We start from the raw sequence: 17,843 nt of genomic DNA, 5'->3' as shown, positions 1-17,843 counted from the left end.
GGGTGACTGGACAAAATAAAGAGCCTGGAAAGCCTAGGGAAAGAATTGACTCACGACGAGGTGCGCATGCGTGCACGCGGTGTACCCGGAGCTGCCCCGTCTGCAGCTCCCGTGTCCCCTCACACTCACCTCAGGACCCTGTGCTCTTCTGTGGCTGGCTCCTCGAGTGTCGGGACTAGGTTTCCTTCCCTGCACCCGGTTCAGGGCGCTCAAGGCTCGGTGGTGGAGCTGAAGCCTAGTTTCGGGCCTGCAGGGGCTGTTGAAGGGCAGGACGGTGCAGCAGGTGCGTCTGCTCTTACCCTGGGGACGGTGCGCAGCCCACCAGGGGGAGTCTTAGCATCCTCTCCCCAGATCCCAGGCCGTGCGGCTAAGACCAAAGCAGAGCACTCCTGACCCCTCTAAGGGCTGGAGGCAAAAGCCCCAAGAGGCCTTGAGCTCCCTGCCCTGGGGGAAGATCTTAAAGGGTTGCAGAGCTCCCTGCCCGCTTCCTGCCAAGCTGCTACGGTTACCCAGGTGGTGGTTGTGAAGGGGATCTCACTAGGCAAAGGCGAGGCTCTCAGCGCCCGGTCCTGGCGCTGGAGTCAGACGCGGGGTGGGGGTAGGTTCCATGCAAGAACACCTTCCTTCTTCCCCTCCTCAGGCTTTAGACTCGGAGCTCCTTGATCCCAGTGCCTGTCCTTGCTTGCTCTTGGTTTTTTTTTTTCCATGTTACCTTTAAAAAATATTGAGTGAAGTGAAACAGTGACAATGAAAAAGAGAAATCAACCTGTGCGTATATGGTCAATTCACTTTGGATAGAGGAGTCACGAATGAGTATACAGTGGGGACAGTCTCTTCACTGAATGGAGTTGGGGAAATTGGACAGCCACGTGTGAAAGTCTGAAACTGGACCCCCGTCATACACGGCACACACATCAGCTCAGAAATACTTAGATCCCTGATAGCTGTAAAGGACTATGCTAACATATGTGTAAGTTTAAGCATCCTGATACCATGAATATCTCTGAGTCCATTATTTCACGCAGGATCTCGATGAATGTCGAGTTTTATATTTCCCTCGTGGCTCCTTGTCCCTCTTCTGAGTTTTGTGTTCGTCGTCCCCTTGTCTTGGCAAATGAGAAGGAAGGCCTTGCTGTGTCAGTGTAGAGTGTGTGTGCACAGTGTGTGGGGCTCAGGGCTGCTGGGCTTCTCTTCTGAGTTTTGTGTTCGTCGTCCCCTCGTCTTGGCAAATGAGAAGGAAGGCCTTGCTGTGTCAGTGTAGAGTGTGTGTGCACAGCGTGTGGGGCTCAGGGCTGCTGGGCTTCTCTTCTGAGTTTTGTGTTAAGTGCGTCCCTCGTCTTGGCAAATGAGAAGGAAGGCCTTGCTGTGTCAGTGTAGAGTGTGTGTGCACAGCGTGTGGGGCTCAGGGCTGCTGGGCTTCTCTTCTGAGTTTTGTGTTCGTCGTCCCCTCGTCTTGGCAAATGAGAAGGAAGGCCTTGCTGTGTCAGTGTAGAGTGTGTGTGCACCGCGTGTGGGGCTCAGGGCTGCTGGGCTGTGAGCTTCTTGGAAGTGGCCGCGCCCTCTGTAGCCCTCTGGCACTTGCTTCCCCAGCCCCACTCATTCTATTTCTGGGGCCACGCATGTTGCTTGTAGCTGTGGACCAGCCATGTTTTCTTCATCCTCTTGTGCTGTTTCCTGTTTGGACCTCTAAGGATTTGGGATGACTCCCAAGCAAAGGGCTCCAGTTAACTATAATTTAAAATATTTTTGCAAGCTGTCATTAAGTTTTCCCATGTTGCTTGGCTTTATGGGAAGCTTTTTAGTCATTTACTAATTTAACGACAGTTAAACATCCTTACTCCTTGGAAGGAAAGTTATGACCAACCTAGACAGCATATTAAAAAGCAGAGACATCACTCTGTCAGCTAAGGTCCGTCTAGTCAAGGCTATGGTTTTTCCAGTGGTCATGTATGGATGTGAGAGTTGGACTGTGAAGAAAGCTGAGCACCGAAGAATTGATGTTTTTGAACTGTGGTGCTGGAGAAGATTCTTGAGAGTCCCTTGGACTGCAAGGAGATCCAACCAGCCCATCCTAAAGGAGAGCAGTCCTGGGTGTTCATTGGAAGGACTGACGTGGAAACTGAAACTCCAATGCTTTGGTGAAGAGCTGACTGATTTGAAAAGACCCTGATGCTGGGAAAGATTGAGGGCAGGAGAAGAGGGGACAACAGAGGATGAGATGGTTGGATGGCATCACCGACTCAATGGACACGGGTTTGGATGGACTCTGGGAGTTGGTGATGGACAGGGAGGCCTGGCGTGCTGTGGTTCATGGGGTCACACACAGTTGGACATGACTGAGCGACTGAACTGAAGACATCTTTAGCCTTAGAAATTTGTAGTGAGTGTTTCCTATTTAGATTATTAGGATTGATTCAAAATACAAGTTAGACCATTTTGCAGTAATATTTTAATGCTTTCAAACTCAAAACAGTCAGAGGACTGTCTGGAAGGAAAGCCTGCATGCTGCCGGCGCTTTGGGAGTGAGGCTGTGGTCAGTGCGTTGGAGGTGGGGATCTGTGAACAGGCTCCTCGGAAGCATGGGAACAGTGTCTTTTCACGTGGACCTTTTCTGGTCAAGTTATGTTGTTCCTTTTTCTAAATACTGAGCTTCTGGTTAATCCCTTCTGAACTTCCCATTATGTCTGAGTTAAAGATTCAGTGTAGCTAGGCTTCTTTTAAGAACTTTCCCTTGTTCTCAGGAGTATTGTTAACATCTAGTTGACATTATTTCCAAAGACCAGACGTTTCAGGGTTACGGGTAGTCTATGAGTTAGAATTGTACGTAAAATGCTCTGTGCGTGTGCAGTTTTCCGGATTCTTAGCTTTAACCAGAGTCTGGGAGCTTGGAATTCCCCAAAACAATTCTTTTAAGCCGAGGTTTCTCCAGCTTGGCTTTACTGCCCTGTTGGGTCAGGTTGTTGGGGTCCGTCCTGTTCATCGCAGGGTGTTCGTTCAGAAGCGTCCTGGGCGCCTTCCCACCGGGTCCCCTCCTGCACAGTGATGACAGCCGAAAATGTCTCCGTACGTTCCTCACGTCTCCTGGGGGCGCTGTGGGGAGGGCAGAATCAATCCCAGTTGAGAAACGCCTGTTTATTTTTTTTAGAGTGGTTTTAGGTGTGCAGCAAAGGTGAGCAGAAGCTGCAGAGATTTCCCCTGCACCCTGGGCCTCTCCTGCTGTCGGCATCCCCTGCGAGCGTCAGAGCTGACGCACCTGCCCTGCATCCTCATCACTCAGAATCCATGGCTTTCATTCAGGCTCACTCTTGGTGGTTGTACATCCTGTGGATTTGGACACATTTGAAACGACATATCCCCCTGATCCCTGCACACAGCACAACCAAGCAGGCAGGCGGGTCAGCCCGCGTGTGTGTGTGTGTGCGTGCGTGTGTGTGTGTAGGCAGGTCAGCCCGTGTGTGTGTGTGTGCGTGTGTGTGTGTAGGCAGGTCAGCCCGTGTGTGTGTGTGTGTGTGTGTGTGTGCGTGTGTGTGTATGTGTGTGTGTGTGTTTTCACTGAGTCAGGTCCGACTGTTTGTGACCCCATGGACTCTAGCCCTCCAGGCTCCTTTGTCCATGGGATCTCCCAGGCAAGAACACTGGAGTGGGTTGCCAGTTCCTTCTCCAGGGGATCTTCCCGACCCAGGGATCAAACTCACATCTCCTGCCTTATAGGCAGATTCTTTACCACTTGAGCCACCAGGGAAGCCCTGAATGACACATGCCTGCCATTATCACCATTATATATAGTATTGTAATACAGTTTCACTGCCCTAAAATTCCTCTGTGCTGTGCTGTTCTCATCCCTCTCTCCCTTCCAACCCCTAGCAGTCACTGATTTTTTTTTTTTAATTGTCTGTGTAGTTTTGTCTTTTCCGAAAGGTCGTAGCTGGATTCATACGGTATGTGCCCTCTTCAGATCAGCTTTTCCCACTTGGTGGGCGTGCACAATTTGCCTCCTGCGTACCCTTTCATGGTGTCATAACACCCCATTGTCTGTGTTACCACAGCTTCTTTATCCACTCACCTACTGAAGCCATCTTGACTGCTTCCAAGTTTTGGCAATTATGAATAAAGCTGCCATAGACAGTTGAGGGCAGGCTTTCGTGAGAACATTTGTTTCCAGCGTGGTTGCTGGATTGTGTGGCAAGAGTATGTTGAGTTTTGGAAGAAACTGCCAAGCTGTCTTTGGAAGTGGCTAAATAGCAACCCACTCCAGTGTTCTCGCTTGGAGAATCCCAGGGATTGGGGAGCCTGGTGGGCTGCCATCTGTGGGGTCGCACAGAGTCGGACACGACTGAAGTGACTTAGCAGCAGCAGCACCGTTATGCGCATCCTCCGACAGTGAATCGGAGTTACTGAGGTGCCACGTTCCTTTCAGCTTTTGGTGTTAACAGAATTCTGGGTTTCGTCCATTCTAATGGACGTGTAATAGTATCTCATTTTGCTTTGTATTTCTCTGGTGATGTGTGATGTTGAGCATCTTTTCAGATGGTGCTACTTACCGTCTGTGTATGTTTGATGAGACATCTGTTAAGGTCTTTGGCCCATTAGTTTATACTCTTCAAGTAGTTTGACTTGATTCATTTAGGGTTTTCTCTTCTTGCCTGGCCAAGGGAATACAGAGCTATTTACAGAGTTTTGAACTGCTAGCTTCTGTTGAGAGCAATAGGAGAGACTTCTGGGTTGCCTTGAGTGGGCAGATGTTATAAAATATTTATATTTTACAATATTTTTAAAAATTGAAATATGTACTTGTGTGCATACACAAAAGCACTCCCAATCAAATATATACTAGTATGTGTTACGCATTTCACAAGTATTCTCTAAATCATCCTGACGACTCTGTGCAGTAGATAGTATTCTCATTTTATGGATTATCAACCTTTAAAAGTAAAATAGCTGGTTATTTTACCAGCAAAATGGACTTATTTGGGAATTGCAAAGAATTACAGTTCAGGAAAAAATAGCAAAGTGTAGCAAACAAAGGGAAGGAACCTTACTTTATAGAGAAAAAGGAAGTTGAGAAGAGGTGCGTAGAAGGAATGGCCGCTGGAGGAAGGGGAGAATTCGGGGGTGCAGGTGGTGATGTCTTCCCGTGGGCTGGGCTTGCCGCTGGACAAGGAGAAAGCCTCTTTCCTCCTCCTGGAACGCAGGGTCCGCTCTTCCTGTTGAGGGAGTGTGTAATTGGTGTTGTGTGTCGGTGCTTGAGAGCTCCCCCTTCTGGCCACCCGGCTCCATTTTAAGTGTAGTTTCCTTTCTTCCCCTTCACAGGATGAGTAGATGTCCCTAGAGGTTACGAAATGTGCCCAAGTCCTAAGCTAATGAGTGGCAGAGCCCAGCACTGAACAGAAGCCAGCAGCAGCAAGTTAGTTTCCGTGTGTTCTTGACCCTAGAAGTACTAAAATGTCTTCATGTCGGTGGGCCGCGTCCCGTGGGCTTGGCTGGCACAGCAGGCCTGGCACACGTGGGGAATACCTGGCTGCTGGGAAATTCCACTAAGTGGAACAAGTGCTGTGAGGTTTCCGGAGTGTGCGTGTGTGTCTGCAGAGCACAGCCTGTTTGTTGCGTCTCAGAATGAATTCTTGTTGATGGACAGGGGTTTTTGTTTTTGTTTCTTTTTTACAAACAGCCTGCTGTATATGCTGTATCGGCTACCTGGGGGGGGAACTGCCTTCAGTTAGCATATGCGTTATGTCTCTGGGTGTATATAAAGCGGGTCTTTGTCCCATAGCCTGTTTGTGATTCATGTACACGGAAGTGCAGGTGGTCGGATTCAGAGTTTATGTTTTATTACTGTCAAATGTAGCATTTCCAGGATTACCTCGTGTAGTTTATAAAGCTTCTGGAGCTTGTTGATTCAGGGCTTTCAGAACTCCTGAGATGGGTCTGGGCAGAGCAGATTAAGGCTGCGAATCAGCCGGCGCCTCTGGCTGGGTGTGTAGGGCCCCGCCCGCCTCGTGCGCTTCCCAGCGTCGCACGCGGTGGTCTGCCCCGTCCTCCCAGGCCCGCCTGTGTCACCTTACTTCTGGCTGCTGCGCCGCAGCCCTGGCTTCCCTCTGCGTGAGAGCCCACTGCGCACTGAGTTAATACCTTGCAGTCTCCCAGTCTCGCCCCGATTCAGTTCCTGCCTGCCTCCCTCCGCGGTTTGTTGCGGTTACAGTGCCTGACGCGGTGGCTCTCAGCGTGTTAATACCTTTCAGTCTCCCAGTCTCGCCCCGATTCAGTTCCTGCCTGCCTCACTCCGCGGTTTGTTGCGGTTACAGTGCCTGGCGGTGGCTCTCAGCGTGTTAATACCTTGCAGTCTCCCTGTCTCGCCCCGATTCAGTTCCTGCCTGCCTCCCTCCGCGGTTTGTTGCGGTTACAGTGCCTGATGCGGTGGCTCTCAGCGTGTTAATACCTTGCAGTCTCCCAGTCTCGCCCCGATTCAGTTCCTGCCTGCCTCCCTCCGCGGTTTGTTGCGGTACAGTGCCTGATGCGGTGGCTCTCAGCGTGTTAATACCTTGCAGTCTCCCAGTCTCGCCCCGATTCAGTTCCTGCCTGCCTCCCTCCGCGGTTTGTTGCAGTTACAGTGCCTGGCGGTGGCTCTCAGCGTGTGTCTACAGCATGAATGTTGTTTGTTTCTTTTGGCCGTGCTGGGCCTTCACTGCATGCGAGCTTCTCTCTCGTTGCAGAGCAGGGGCTGCTCCCTGGTTGTGGTGCGTGGGCTTCTCATTGAGGTGGTCTCTGTTGTTGCGGAGCTCAGGCTCTGAGCGCAAGGACTTCATAGTTACGGCTCGTGGGCTCAGTAGTTGAGGCTCCTGGGCTCCAGAGCACAGGCTCAGTAGTTGTGGCTCACGGGCTTAGCTGCTGAGGCAGGCGGGATCTTCCCGGACCAGGGATCGAACCTGAGTCTCCTGCATTGGCAGGTGGATTCTTTACCAGTGGGCCATCAGGGAACCATGCAGTATGAATATTAAATGAAGAGATGAGTGTGAGAGGAGAGCAGTCTTTATCCTCCTGGCCCTGCAGAGCACCGACCCCAGTTTCCTCCCTTGTCCACCTGGCCACCGGGAGGGAGCTCTTGACTGGAACTGTTTCTGGTCTTGGTCTGTTTTGCAAGGGCCTGGCACCTGGGAAGGTAGGCCCAGCCTCGGATGAATGACTGCAGCCCGTACACGTTGGCGCGCGTCTTGTTCTTTGCCTTTTTTTTGTCCTTGGCTTGGAGCTCATCGGGCAGCCTCACCTGGTGACATGTCCTGACGGTCATGGCCCAGTGACAGCAGAGAACAAAGCCTGACTGCTCCTTGAGCCTTCTCACTGCAGAACCAGTTAGGAGTCCTACGTCTGCCAGCCTATCGAGGTGGAGAAGGAAAGTGCATGAGACTTTGAGAGCAGGGCAGCTTTCCAAACTTCTCGGCCCCCTTCCACAAACGTAACTATCTTTTGAATCCTCCACTTGAGACAGATGCTGCCGTCCTGGGGGCCTGGCCGGTCTCCCCCGGGAGCCGTGGCAGCGGGCTCGCTGCAGGCCTGTCTGCTCTCAGGACACCTGCGCAACCTGCCGCTGTCGGAGCGGCTTTGAAACAGGGGGTTTGGTGTTTCTATGGGCAGAATGACTCAGACACTCCTGTTTATCTTTTGGCAGAGTGATCAGCAGCTGGACTGTGCCTTGGACTTGATGAGGCGCCTGCCTCCACAGCAAATCGAGAAAAACCTCAGTGACCTGATTGATCTGGTAGGTGCCTTGGTTGTGCGCTCGCATCTGGGGCTGCCTTATTCACCTGCCCCACGAGGAGTTCAGACCACACCAGACACCGCCTCCCCAGCTGGACGCCACCGCTGCCTCACGGGGCTCCTCTGGAGAGGAGAGGAGCTTCCGCTGGCTGCCACTCCTCCTGAGCGGCTGTGCTCATAAAGCCAAAGATGGGGGCTCTGAAGCAAATGCTGCGCACCTTCCTCAGCTGTCTTGCTTCCACCCTCCAGACACTTGCAGTTAGGCTTGGGGAGGCGGGGCTGCACACACACAGCAGGACCTGGCTCCAGCTATGCCAGTGTGCCGCTGTGGGCGTTTCTCCAGCCAAAGCAGGACAGAAATCCAGCCTCCCAAGTGCCTCAGTGGCTTCACTTCTAGCTTGAAATGGCACAAAGCACAGAACTGGGCTTTTAAAGAGCTCATTGCATCTATTTCGAAAATATTTATTTGTATGAGAACAAATGATACAGAAGGGAACGTTTTAGACAGACACTTTCTGTATTGAAAAAATCTCTCACTCTTCAGCATAGGAGACAATGCAGCTTCAACACGAGATCATCAAGAATGATTTCCCTGTGGTCCTCTGTGGAAACTTTTGGGATTTTGTGACAGTATTGATTGGAGTGAAATGCAGTTCTATTTAGATTTCTTCTTTGATTAGTAAAACTATTTTTAAAATATTATATGTATGCACTTAACTGAGATATCACAAAATGATTATTTTGTAATGAGATTTCAAGGTAAGTAAACACGTGTATCTTTTTAAAAAGCATTTGGTTATTCATGTATATATACATACATGGAGTGACTGGTCTCTGGTGCCAGAGAGTCACTGGCACCATAATGTTATTTGAAAATGTTTAAAGTGTTAAAAAAAAAAAAACCCTATGAAACTGTGAGAAATCATGCAAAGAAGTCAGATAAGATCAAGAGACAGCTGAGGTACTAGATCATTTGGCCGGTGGGTTCTGGCCCTGGGTGGCGACCGGAGCCCGCCCCGATCAGCCCCTGTTCTTGTCACTGTGTCCCCCCAGCTTCTCAGAGGGATGATCAGTTGCCAGCTGTGGCTCATCAGTAGCTTAAAGATAGTAGCTTGAAAACTTGTTCATATGCTGTAGTGATATCTTTAGTTCCACTGTATGCATTCAGAACAGTTTTACTGGGGAAGAATGTTACTGCAGGAGATGGGGGTCACTCACAGCTGAAACTCTTGCCAGCAGCCCGCAGGGTCCATTGTGTAGCTGTCAGTCTACAGAGACACAGGCTCCAAGAGAGAGGCAGCTGTGTGGACAGAGGCAAGCTGGTGGATGGGACTGTGAGCTTGCTGCCTTTGCTGTGTAATAGTTCTGGAAGGAAGGAAGGAGAAGAGTTCTCCAGGAATAGATGAGAAAGCCGTGATGAGAAAGCCCGCTCTGGGTGCTTGTGATAGAAACGGGGCAAAGGTGGCTAGAAATGGCGGCAGGTCCTGGCCGGGCCGTGAGTCATTTCAGGTGTGAGGGAACAGAGGCTGAGTTGAGATGCACGAAACCCACCGTGTGCTCGGAACTGGGGATCCCACACCCTGCACCTGGCAAGGGCCAGCTCCAGGGCCTAAGTGGCCTTGGTGTGCTCATGAGGTCTGGCCAGCGTACCCTTTGCTCCTGTTGCTTCTTGCCCTGTGAGCTCTGATTCTCTGGGGCTTGTTTCCAGATTTCTCTGGGAGTGCCGTACATTGGGAGTTGTATGTGAAAGATCCTAATTTTTAAACATTGGCTCAGACATCGGATGGGCGTGTGAAATGTGAGTCAGAGAAACGATCTTTGTTGGGAAATGATGAAACATAAAGTTGGATGGGTGGGAGGTGTCCTTAGAAGTCATCAGGAGGGCTTGGATTTGACGTGGCATTGTCACCATCGCCCCATCACCACCACAGCCTTCTGTTCCCTCACGCTCATCTGAAATGACTGCTGTCCCTCGTGGGCAGTGCGTCGTGCTGAGCGCTTTCTCTGGGTGGCCTCGGTCACCTGTCAGCAGTCCGGTCGGGTCGCAGCGTGAGAGGCGGGCTGGGCCGTGCTGCATGGCTTGTTTTCCTTGGAGAGCTCTAGCTGGCCAGCTGCGGCCCGGGGTAGGCAGAAGCCGAGGGTAGGATCAGGCCCCTCGGCTGGTCAGCTAGGAGGCCACGCTGCTGCTCCTCCGCCGGGCGTCACGGTGCGCCCGGCTGCATGTCAGTTCAGCTCACCAGTTTAGTTATTACTGTGTTTTAGAGACAGACCAAACAGAGAAGTCAGAAGTGATGAGCAGATTTTTTCTCAGTGGAGTCTCCTTGGTGTTTCACAGGCTGTTTTGTTCTTATGGCAACGGAAGTGTTTTCCTACAGCTGTGTCCTGTCTCAGTGGCGCCCTCGTCCCTGTCGCAGAGATGTGTATGTAGCCGCTTTGGTGGAAACCTGGTCAGTGGGTTCCTAAGCTGCATGGGCCAGTTCTCCTTGGGCTCAGCAGGGACATCGCAGCACTGACGGTGAATGAAGCAGTGAGTCACATGCCATCCTTCACCTTGGCCAGATAACAGCCTGCCTCGGGGGTCAGTTTGCAGGACAGCACTGGCCCAGGTGGGGTCCCGTGCTGTGGGGCCCCTGATGGGCCATGGGGAGGAAGCGGCACCCCAGAGGTCGCTGTCAGGGGGCACTGTTCTCCCACCTGCAGCGTAATCTGTAGAAAAATGACTGGAGAGGGGACGGAGGCAGGTGGAGGTGGGGGGTCAGCAGCTAGCGTTTGGTGAGCACCTGCTGCGTCCCCAGGACTGAGCTGGATACTAGTTGTGTTATTTCATCTAATGTTCCAAAAGGAAAAGGGGAGAAAAGGGGCAGTTTTAAAATTCAAACCGCTGGGAATGCTCCCTCAGCCAAACCTTACATATCATAAGCCTTCATCATCTGAGCAAGTGACTTGAGTGTGTTCCAACTGTTTGTAAACTCGAAACTGTATATCGTAGTACCTGGTTCATAACTAAGCTTCTAAGTAGAGTCGTGACATCTGTCGTTGGCCTCTTTATGTCTGCATACACATTATACGTGGGCTTCCCTGGTGACTCAGCAGGTAGGGAATCTGCCTACAAACAGGAGACCCTGCGGATGCAGGTTCGATTCCTTCATCAGGAAGACACCCTGGAGGAGGAAAATGGCGACACAGTCCGGGATTCTTGCCTGGAAAATCCCGCGGACAGAGGGGCCTGCAGGACCACAACCTGTGGGGTCTCAGAGAGGCAGACACTACTGATGCGCGCACACTGATTCTCACAATAGCCCTCCTGTGTGTGTGGGATCACTCTCCTTTACTGGGTGACTTAAACTCTGAGAAGAAGCAGGTGGTGCTGGGTGCCTTGACCTCGTATCCCTGACACCCGCAGCTACAGATTGAATATGGTGCCTCTTCCTCGTCTGTCTGTCTTACCTATTCATAGGGGAAATGTTAAGTAATTAGTAATCTACGACATTTAAAACATAGACTGTAGTATGGAAAATCATTTAAACTTCACATAATGAAAAACAGCCAGAGACTTGAAAGCTGTTCCCTGCGGGCTGGCCACTTGGGATCCACAGCTCGCTCTGGCCCACTGCCTCACTGGGCACTGGGGGGGCGCCTCCGTCCCCTCGCCCAGCCATGTGGGGCCAGCCTTTTATTTAAAAAAAAGAAAAATTTTTTTTTGACGTGCACCACTTTTTAAGTTACCTGTTTGTTACAATATTGCTTCTGTTCTGTGCTTTGGTCTTTTGGCTTCAAGGCATGTGGGATCCTAGCTCCCGACCAGGGGTCGAACCCCCCCGCCTCCTGCAGTGGAAGGTGGAGGCCTGACCACTGGACCTCCAAGGAAGTCCCTCGCTCCTTTTTTAATTTGAAGTATGATGAGTGTCCAAATGGAAATGGAGCCTGACTCTGCACTGAGTTAGGGTCTGATGAGGCATGCCTCGTTAAAACTCTATGGACGTGCTTCAGAAGCCCGCCCGAGGCCCCTGCTGTGCGCTGTGATGGGTTCAGAGCATGTGGGCAGGTTTTGTGGGTCCTGGAAGTTACTTCTTTGAATGTTTAACTTTCATCACTGCTATTTTTCTTCCATTTTCCCTGGGCGTGACAGGTCTGTCTGTGTTTTGTTCTGTTTTTTGTTTTTGTTTTTTCTTTCTAACTGGATGAGCAGAATTCCTTCGTTCTTATTAGTCTATGCTATGGCCCTGAAGCTCACTTGCAGCTTTAGTTCCTCTTCAAACGGTAATTTGAGGAGACTCGCCCTGTCTTGAGCCCGTCTAGAAGCCGTGCGTCCAGGCCTTTGTTCCCTGTAATCTGGGATCAGGCAGACGTTCTCAGAGCCGCTATCGGCCCGGCCCGGCGTTCATCACAGCCATTCCTCCCCAGCTTACCTGCCCCCAGTAATGGGAGGTGGTGCTGTTCTCAAGAAAAGCCTCCAGCTCTTAAGACTGAACGTTGGGATTTGCCAGCATTGCCCATGAAGGGAATGGCCTCGCTTAGATGTCGGAGCCAGGGAAGTGTGGGGAATCCATCGGATCCACCGGCGGCCCCGTTCCCAAGGAGCATTAAAGAGACATGTGGAGGGTGCCTGGCAGTTTTGGGCCGAGGCAGCCCGATTTAGCATGCCAGGTCGGTGTGCTTTTTTCTTTCCTCCGTCTGAGCTTTTGCTGCCTGGGATTATGATGTGTGCTCTGATTGGTGGAAAATGACCTTCCTTTGCAGATGGCCAAAGCATCATTTTATTACTTATTAATCCCATTGTGCTCGAGTGAAGCCAGCCAAAAGCCATGGTTAAGCTGTTTCAGAAATACCCGCAGGTCCACGTGGGCCAAGAATCACATGACGTTAAGATGCTCCCTTGGCTTCCTCAACTTTGACCTTCTATGGCTTTACTCTGCACGCTGGCAGCAAGAGCCGAAACTTCTCCACTGGGGTGTATCTTGAGACCTGAGCTGAGGAAGGAGTTTGTTTCTGCAAATTGGCACCCAGCAGGCCAGCCGTCCTTTGCCTTTTTAAGAGCAAACCAAAAATAGACCTAAATCTGTTTAACTAAGCAGAAATGTCTGCTTGCAAATGTCAGTCACTTCATTTTTTAATTCCTCCTCCCTCCTTTGCTTATCGTCACCCAAAGGTCCAGCTCTTGGGTGTCCCCAGACTTGATTTACTCCAGTGAGGGGTTAAAGCACCCAGGCCATGCCGCTTGGTCTGTGAGTTAGAGGTAAAAGGGCCAGATGCTCTGACCAGGGAGTTGAGAACTTGATCGGTTTTCATTTCAGCGTATTTCTTCTTAGCAGCCAGAATTGCCCTCCAGAAATAGAAGGGCAGCCTCAGCAGTACCTACACTTGGAGCAGCTCACAGAAACGGCCACTTGTAGATACGCAAGGTCTGCAGGGAGATCCCACTTGGCAGATAGAAGGCTGGCAGGCACAGGGCACACCTCAACATGGGCTCCGTGAGCCAGTGGGTGCAGACCTCCAGCTTGTGTTGGCCAGGACCCTGGAGCCACGCTCTCACACCTCTGTGATTAAAGTTGAGGCTGCTCTTATTATTTAACAGTCATTAACATCACTGATGATCTATCTGACCTCAGCCACATGTTGTTAGTTTTCAGTCTTTAGTAGTTGAACCCGTGAAATCTGGAGATGGTTTTCTCAGTGATAGCTGTGTGTCGTGAGAGCATCACACACAAGCTCTGTCCCCAGGAGGTGAAGCTGAGCCTGCCTTGGGCCGGGCATGACCTGCCCCGTCTGTGGTCAGGACTGACCAGGCCTCCCGTGTTTTCTGCCTGCCTGGAGTCCCCATGACTGTCACTGTTTAAAGCAGTCTCGCGCCAGCATGCTTTCCTCCTTTGTCTCAAAGATGGCATTTAAACATGTCTTCTTTCTGAAGCAGTCTTACACCTAGTAGGTGAAGAGGGAATGGGTTCAGTCAGCGTTTCGTGAACACTCCCTGTGAGGCTCACACTGTGCAGCTCGGGGAGGAGTACTCCGCCTGTATTCCTCAGCTGCTCTGTCACGGGGAAGAAAAGACGCAGGGATCCTAGAGCTGGGTCCGAAACAGGGACGGTTTCGGGCGGAGCTTCTCGCCTCTTTGGACTTGACCAGCTGATCAGCTCCGAGGACGCCTGTCCCGAGCTGGAGCCGAGTTATTCCCGTAAGCCTCTGACATCCTGGGTGCCAGACGCCGTTCTGGGTGCCGTGGGTGAGAGACGAAAGGCCTGGCTCCGAGGCGCCGACACTTAACGAGGACAGGAATCCAGGCGAGGTTTTCTGAAAGGAGGACCGCTTGGCCGCGCCAGCTTCGCTCCCTGTCTGTCACGCACCCCAGCAGGCAGGGTCGTTTGTCTTCGCTTCTGAGTAACAGCGTCCCGGCTCTTCAGGGAGCTTCGGCTCTCTTCTCCCTGGCTGTGGCCACCTCTCCCCCTGCCTCTCACCATCCCTTAGGTTCTTTTCCCAAAGTTTCCCCGACAAAGAATTCCTGAGGAGAGCAAATATTTACATACCTCTGGAGTTTTGAGGGGAAAGCCAAAAGTGGCCGCCTCTAGCAAAGAATTTTGTTTTGTCTTTGAAAAAAAAAATTGCATTCCAGTTAATAACTTGCCCACATGCAAGACATTTTAACATAAGAAGAACGCTTTCTTCACCAAATCCTTGAGCCCAGTTGGTGTTCCGGGAAGTAGGACACCCCGGCCCCGGGCCCCCCCCCGACCCCCGCCGTGCTCAGGGACCCTGTTTGGAGATGTTCAGTGGGGCCTTGTGGCTGGGCCTCCCCACCGGCTGTAGGTTTATCTGCTGGCTGGCTGGGGGGGGCGGGGGCCCACCCTGGAGCCAGGGCGCTGTAGCCCTGCAGGCGAGGAGAAGGCAGAGAGTCAGCCTCCACTCATGCCTTGGCAAGTGCCTTGTGGGTTTCTGTCGGAGGTGGGGCGCACTCTTGCGTGTGACGTGGGGCCTATAGGAAGCGTTCTCTCCGCAGCCGGTGCTGTCTCTGGCGCCGGCCCTGGGGAAAGAATGGAAGCGTCGGTGCTCTCGCAGGGACCCCTCCACAGCCTGATGTTTCTGAGCTTATCCCGAGCTCTCCTACAGGCAACTGGAGCTGCAGTTCCGTTTTACAAGGGAAAGCATTCCTGCCAAGGGCCTCCAGCAGGATTTTAATGAGCTCCGTTCCTTGGAAAGTTGTGGTGAGCCCTTTCATGCAAGTGTTTGTGCTCGTCGAATGGCCTGCAGCTGTAGTGACGAAAGCAAGGCTGAGGGAAAAAGCAGACCCCGGACTCTGGGTGCCGGGTTGGCCCTCTGTTCCCCCTCCAGACGGGGGTGGAGGTGGCCCTTCACGACTCCAGCCTGTTGCCGAGATGAGGACCCCGCCACCTGATGGTGATTGATGTCAGGATGAAATGGCGTGATTTGCTTAGAAAGAGGAAACAGGGCTTCCTGGGGGCGCTCCTCTGATCTCCCCTTAGGGATGGCTGGAAGTTGCTTGGAATTCTGATGAGTTCTGTTATGTGCAGACTACCAGACCCTCATTTGATCCAGTGCAGGATGGCCTGGATTGCCTCCTGATCATGCGGTCCAGAGCCTTAGAACTTGAAACCAATTAAAGGAGAGAAGCACGAGGCCCCGTGCTGTGTCGTGGGCGTGCTCGTAGGGAGCAGAGGGTCTGTCAGGAGCAGACTCCAGGGATGCGTCCTGAGCATCCTGGAGCAGTCGAGGAGGCTACCCGCTGTGGCCATGGGCTTGAAATTCTCCAGAGCTCGGTGGCTTGAAAGTTAGTGATCTCCCGTCCGCTTTGGTGTCAGCCTCTGAGTAGTATGCTTCTGTTAGACTATAAAGGGCAAGCGGGAAACTTTTTGGTTTGGTCTCAGATTGAGAATTTGACTCCTCTCTTTTCGTTCATCATAAGATCTTTTTCAGCGATGACAAAGGAAAATGGATCGCCATAGTGGAAATCCGTCAAGCGTCAGGATCGCTGGTGGAAGGGCCTCGCTGTTAATACGTCTCCCCCGTTACCGCGTTTCGTCTCCACGGCCGCTCTGTGAAGCAGGTGGGAGGGACCGCCTTTTACAGACGAAACCGAGACTGTCCCAGCGCCCGCGAGCCCCGGGCCTGAGCTGTGACCGAGGGGAGGGCAGAGTCAGCCCCGCTGTTGATTCCAGTGTGCTGTCCTTTGAACTGCTGCCTTTAACAAGGAAAACACATCATTTCTGACACGTCCTGCTAAGGCCAGACCACCTTCTACAGTGAAACCATAAAAGATACTTGTGATAGGGGCAGAGACACACCACAGAACTTGTAAGGACCTCAGGAAAAAAAGACCCTTAGAATCTGTCTTCTGCTGTGAAGCCCCTTCAGACTTGGATGAGCAAGGAAACTGCTGCCCCATTCTGCCTGGGCTGGCTTCAGGGCCCACTGTGCCAAGGTGGACGCTTCCATAGGAGATGCCCTCATCACAACACACACACACACGCACACGCACACAGCTGTGCCAAGGTGGATGCTTCTTAGGAGACACCCCCATCCCAGCACACACACACACAGGTACACACACACACATACACACACAGATAGACCCCCACACACAGCTGTGCCAAGGTGGATGCTTCTTAGGAGACGCCCCCACCTCAACACACACAGACACACATAGTCACACACACAGATAGACCCCCACACACAGCTGTGACAAGGTGGACGCTTCTTAGGAGATGCCCCCACCTCAACACACACACACACACACATATTCACACACACAGATACACACACAGCTGCGCCAAGGTGGATGCTTCTTAGGAGACGCCCCCACCCCAGCACACACACACAGCATTGTGTGCGTTGCAGATAGAGCACTCCTTAAGAAGGCATCCTGCCCAAACCCAAGTAGTATGACCCTGTTCTTTCAGTTACTAAAGCAAATCTAAAATTTTTAGGAAAAGCAAATTCTTGCCCTGCAGGACTAAAGGGACAGGTCAGTAAAGCAACTGCCTTTAAATCAAAGCTACCAAAGTCTGCACCCACACTGGCATAAACCGCTTAGAGTGTAGATAACACCAGGGGTGGGAGGGCAAGATCCCACCGGTGACAGCGGAACAGCATGCCACCCCGGAGCGGGCGCCCCGCGAGGCAGTGGGCGTGTGGACACGGCCCGGCAGCAAGGCCGGAGCACAGGCCCCGGGACGTAGGAACGTAGTGTGTGTGACGCTTAGTCACAGTCACGCTTCACTGCGAGAAACAAGTTGATCGTTAAATAAAATTGCTGAAACAGCTAATAGTTTTGAAGGAAAACAAGCTAAGTATCTCTTACACAGCACGTCCTCACACTCCTGATGGACTAAGGAACAAATATTGCATGAACACGAGAGAACCAGGGGGAAAACAGCAGTGGTGCTTGATGTTGGGAGTTGGGGGAAGGCCTTCACCAGGCATGGAAGCTCACGCCAGTGTGATGGGCTTGAAATGTGCAAATTTAATTTTAAAGTTTAAACAAAGTGAAGTTAAAAGGCGGAGAACAAACTCAAAGATAGCTTGTAGCTTCTGGCAGGGAATGTATCTCCTTAACTCTTCGGAAAACCTTTTCTGAGGTTGTTGGTCGTCCGTCCCCACCTGGGGGAAGCAGCAGCAGGGGCTGCGGCAGCTTGTCCAAGGTCAGCGGGTGGCAACAGAGGAGCCAGGCTGTGAGCCCAGGCAGCCCAAGGTCCTGCACTTCTGCGCCCCGTCTCCCCCAGCGGGGAGAACGCAGGGACAGCAAGATGCCCAGAGGAGGCCGGGCAGAGGCCTCGTCTGCAGACAAGACGCGGTGAGCTGGCTGGGAAGGCCCCTGCACCGCTGAGCCCTCTTCTGCTCAGGGCACAGCGCAACTTACGCCTGCCCCAGCTTTCGTGAGATTGCTCAGCGCCCTTTGGTGTTGAGTCTCTTGAGGAACAAAGACAACGAGCAGTTGGAGAAACATGGCGTACTCAATTACCTTCTAGAAGCTTCTCCTCCATATTGCCACATTTAAAGGTTCTGAGAAGTCCTACAGTTGGAAAAAGAAGAGCCCGCTCTCCTTTAGCCTGCCATCTCTCTAACTTAGCATCAATGCACTC

The 17,843-nt window shown here is 52.0% G+C and overlaps 1 protein-coding gene across 4 annotated transcripts in view; it reads left to right on the top strand.

The window, feature by feature from the left end:
- CAPZB (capping actin protein of muscle Z-line subunit beta) overlaps positions 1-17,843 on the top strand; it is a 139,844-nt gene that overhangs the window by 59,836 nt on the left and 62,165 nt on the right. For all 4 annotated transcript variants that reach the window (XM_070382162.1, XM_005908097.3, XM_070382160.1 and 1 more), the window contains exon 2: positions 7,664-7,753. In XM_070382162.1, the coding sequence (XP_070238263.1) occupies positions 7,664-7,753 (90 nt within the window). The remainder of the gene's footprint in view (positions 1-7,663; positions 7,754-17,843) is intronic.

The sequence above is a fragment of the Bos mutus genome, chromosome 2 (assembly GCF_027580195.1).
Source record: "Bos mutus isolate GX-2022 chromosome 2, NWIPB_WYAK_1.1, whole genome shotgun sequence".
In the NCBI taxonomy this organism is placed as follows: domain Eukaryota; kingdom Metazoa; phylum Chordata; class Mammalia; order Artiodactyla; family Bovidae; genus Bos; species Bos mutus.
Note: the sequence above shows the minus strand (reverse complement) of the source record. Positions and strands in the feature narration are given on the sequence as shown.